Here is a 4601-nt window from a genome sequence, read left to right as displayed (position 1 = left end):
AGGGTTTGGCAATTGCAGATAGATCTACCATATGACCCAGCTATCCCACTGCTGGGAATATGCCGAGACGAATGGAAATCATCAAGTTGAAGGTATACCTGTTCTCCAATGTTCACTGCAATACGATTTACAATAGCTAAGAGTTGGAACCAGCCCAAATGTCCATCATCAGATGAGTGGATACAGAAAATGTGGTATATCTACACAATGGAATACTACTCAGCTATAAAAAAGAATGAAATACTGCCATTTGCAATGACATGGATGGACCTAGAGAGAATTATATTAAGTGAAACAAGTCAGGCACAGAAAGAGAAATATCACGTGTTCTCACTTATTTGTGGGAGCTAAAAATAAATAAATAAATATACAAGTAACCTGGGAGGGGGGAGGGAAGAAGACACAACAATTACAATTCCTTGAAGTTGATATGACAAGCAAACAGAAAGGAGATTGTTGGGAGGGAAGGGGGAGAGGGAGCAGGGAGAGAGGTTTCAGTAATTGGCCACAATAATCAACCACATTGTATATTGACAAAATAAAATAAAATTTAAAAAAAAATAGGGTTTGTGATGATTCTAAACAGGGACTAGGGGAGGGTGGATCAACTCTGGAATGATGATCACAGTTATCATTGCTCAGGAGGTGGGAGGAAAGTGCCGGGATGGGGAAGTCACTGGTAAGAAAGCAGCAATAAAATTAAGTTTAAAACTTTGTAACTATTCACAATAGACAAAGAGTGGAAGTGCCCCAAGTGTCCATGGACAACAAATGGCTAAACAAAATGTGGTGTACACACGCAATGGGATGTTATTCACTTTTAAAGAGGAAAGAAATTCTGATACATGGGTGAACCTTGAGGACATTATGCTGAGTGAAATAAGCCGGACACAAAGACAATTACTACATGAATCTATTTGTATGAGGTATCCAGAGTAGTCAAATTCATAGAGACAGAAAGTAGAATGGTGGCTGCCAGGGGCTGGCGTAGGGGGCTGGTGGAGAGAGGTAATGACTGCTTAATGGGTATGGAGTTTCAGTTTGGGAAGATGAAAAAGTGCTGGAGATGGGTGGTGGTAATGGGTGATTGCACAACAATGTGAATGTATTTAATGCCACCATGCTGAACACTAAAAATGGTTAAAATCTTAAATTTTGTATGTATTTTTCACTACAATTAAAAAAATACAAATAAAAAATGTAAAAAGAGGAGTAGCAATTTCTCAAAAAGGGAAAGATTTGTGTGGTCTTGGTCATGTCCTGTTAGAAACACTGTCATAGATTCTGTTAAAAACATCATGGTGTGATTACCTGATGCTGAGAATCAGGCTCAGGGTCCTGTTTCCTTGGAAACTACAAAGTTAAGATAAATGTGGAATGCTGTGTCTGAATCTCTGAACTGGGGTTGGAAATTAAGGCTGCTTCTCTGTGTCAGCAAACTTTCTCATAATGTATGATTTTAGAAAATAAGATTTCTTGGCACTATATCTTTGGTGTTAATGAACAAAAACAATTTTTATAGGTTCACATCAGAATTGAAAAAGCAAAGTCTCAGAACAGATTAATGTGGCTTTGAGATAAATCCCATTAAGAAAAAAAAAAAAAAAAAAAAAAAAAGAAAAAAAAAAATTAGTTCTTCTTTTATGGCTAAATAGCATACCGTTATGAGAATATGCCATATTTGTTTAATATTTCACCTATTTATGGACATTTGAGTTTTTAGTTTGGTAGAACAAATATCTCCTAAGATGAATAATGTTTTACCCCTCAAGTCAACCCAAACTGCATAATGTTTATTATCCTTTAGCCCTTAGTTCAGAAATGAACTATCAGTACTTTTGGATACTCCAGTTATGGAAATGGCAAGAATTATGTTTACAGCTTTATGGATATAAAATTAACTGCATATATATATTAAGTGTATTGTGCAATCAGTTTTTACACACACACACAACAACAACAACANTAAAAAGAGGAGTAGCAATTTCTCAAAAAGGGAAAGATTTGTGTGGTCTTGGTCATGTCCTGTTAGAAACACTGTCATAGATCCTGTTAAAAACATCATGGTGTGATTACCTGATGCTGAGAATCAGGCTCAGGGTCCTGTTTCCTTGGAAACTACAAAGTTAAGATAAATGTGGAATGCTGTGTCTGAATCTCTGAACTGGGGTTGGAAATTAAGGCTGCTTCTCTGTGTCAGCAAACTTTCTCATAATGTATGATTTTAGAAAATAAGATTTCTTGGCACTATATCTTTGGTGTTAATGAACAAAAACAATTTTTATAGGTTCACATCAGAATTGAAAAAGCAAAGTCTCAGAACAGATTAATGTGGCTTTGAGATAAATCCCAAAAAAAAAAAAAAAAAAAAAAAAAAAAAGGAAAGAAATGATTGAGGCCACCGTGGGACCAGGCTGCTTTAGGTTCTGGGGCTGCATATACTTGTGTCTGTCCTCCCCCTTATATACGTGGTTTGGATTTGTGAATTTGATGTTTGCAATACTCTACTTTGGGACATTAATCTTTAAGATTACCAATTGAATGATATTACATACAAAAACCAAGAAACTATAAATCTCCTTACATTATAACACCATTTACCTAAAATTTGTGTTTATTGTTATAATAAAAGTACATTACTATATCTGAATAAAAACTGAAGTTTTTATTAAATGTCTACACATCATTATAACTACCCATTATTTAAAAATTATGGTCATGAATTTTTAGGCTATAAGTTCTCAAATGTAAATGCCACCATTGAAGCTGTAATTTGCAATAAAACTGGCCAATATTCCAGTAGTAACTTTGAGAACAAAAGGTGCTCTATGAAATTTAAAGAAATAATACTTTAGGAGGATAATAAAAGCCCAGGTGATAAAAGTTTCTATAATTCAATCGATTCTTTCTATGAATCAAATTTAAAACTAACAAAAAAAAAAAAAAAAAAGAAGAAGAAATGCAGACCATTTCTTAAAGTAGGCTACAAATGAATAAAAAGCTATAGCAAAATGATGTGACTCACCAGGCAATGCAGTTACAATATATACACATTGCCCACAGTAGAAACCTTTACATGTTTAATCTGTGCACATGTTTTGATGATCCTTCAAAGAGAGTTTCTCTGGGTCCTGACAGGTGGTGGGTTGGGTACACTAAAGGAATAGAAGGTGAAATCCAGTACTTGACATTATCCTCAAAGCTCTGATTAGGCAACAAAGTTTCTCTCTCACAAAACCAGCTCACCAGGTACGAATTACTATGCAATGGACCACAAGCTCTGTAATTACGGGCAATACGGCTTTCAAAAAAAACAGAAAATTTGTGACAAGGTCACATTCTGCACACAAATTTGCTACCGAACAGCCAACATTTAAGAGACTCATGAAATATGACACACTAGGGCCAAAAAGTCCTATCACTGGCTACCTGTACTCCTGGATTGATGGACAGTACAACTGTCATTGGAGATGATTAAAGATACTTGAATCAGAACAAAAGCAGAAGACAGAGCAGGTAGAGCTGTTTTAGTTCATTTTAATTTAGTTTGCCGCACAGCTTTGTTACATTACTACAAGGACAAGATTTAACTTTGAGAAATGTTAAGGGTGGAGTAGATAGTCATTATTACCATGGACATTAGCTGAACTGAAACACAGACCTCGTCTCATAAAGAATAAGAGATAACCCTTTGCCAAATAAAGGAAAGGAGTTAAGTTTTACTGGACACGTAATACGTGCTAAGTGGTATCTCAGACAAGATCTTATTTAAAGACTTCTAAATAATTTAATGATAGTGGAATTGGCCTTCTGGCCTAAAAAAGCACACTGCTCTTTGGTCCCAAGAAAATGTGAAAAATAACCAGTGTGTGGAGGGGAAGGGCAGGTAAGTAAAATAAGAGAGAGAAATATTTGAAAAAAAAAAATCATAAATAAAAATCAGGTCCTTTCCGACCAAGCAAAAAGTAAAATAATTCTTTCTTTCAACTACGCGGTTTACAACTAATCAAAACTCAGGAAATAACTTCTGGAAGCAAACTAACCCAGCTGTGAAAAACATGCGCGTCCAGTAACATCCGAAAAACACGTGGCGGGGGTGGGGAGTCCGGTGGCAGCAGCAGGTGCGACTGCAGGTCCCATCATCCCACGCGGCCGCCAAGCCGGGCTGCTCAGGGCGAGCCGGCGCACTGGATGCTGGGACCTGTGGTGTTTGTCCCTGCGCCTCCCAGCGGGTTGGCGTCGTTTAGTGACTACCGCGCCTGCGCCGGCTGCGAGGCTGGGCCCGTGGCGGCTCGTACCGGGTGATGCTAGGCGGCTCCCTGGGCTTCAGGCTGTTGCGAGGTGTGGTTGGGAGTCGTGGGCAGTTTGGAGCGCGGGGTATCCGCGAGGGTGGCGCGGCTATGGCGGCAGGGGAGAGCATGGCTCAGCGGATGGTCTGGGTGGACCTGGAGGTGAGTGAGGTCGGTGGGGGGTGAGGGGAGGCGAGTGAGGTTTGGCGCGCGGGACCGAGTAGCCGAGCCTGTCCTGGGAGAGCGGCGGGTGGCTGGGTCCCTGGCGTGGCAGGGGCGCGCGGCCCGGTTGTGGGGGGGTCTGGTGGCTGC

The 4601-nt window shown here is 39.4% G+C and overlaps 1 protein-coding gene across 1 annotated transcript in view; it reads left to right on the top strand.

The window, feature by feature from the left end:
- Window positions 1–4173: 4173 nt before the first annotated feature.
- REXO2 (RNA exonuclease 2) overlaps window positions 4174–4601 on the top strand; it is a 9460-nt gene continuing 9032 nt past the window's right edge. The window contains exon 1 of the mRNA XM_008577830.1: window positions 4174–4451. Within this exon, the coding sequence (XP_008576052.1) occupies window positions 4305–4451 (147 nt within the window). The 5' untranslated portion in view covers window positions 4174–4304. The remainder of the gene's footprint in view (window positions 4452–4601) is intronic.

This window comes from Galeopterus variegatus, unplaced genomic scaffold (assembly GCF_000696425.1).
Source record: "Galeopterus variegatus unplaced genomic scaffold, G_variegatus-3.0.2 Scaffold1584, whole genome shotgun sequence".
Classification (NCBI taxonomy): Eukaryota; Metazoa; Chordata; class Mammalia; order Dermoptera; family Cynocephalidae; genus Galeopterus; species Galeopterus variegatus.
The sequence above is the reverse complement of the archived record's forward strand: the minus strand, read 5'-3'. Positions and strand labels throughout refer to the sequence as shown.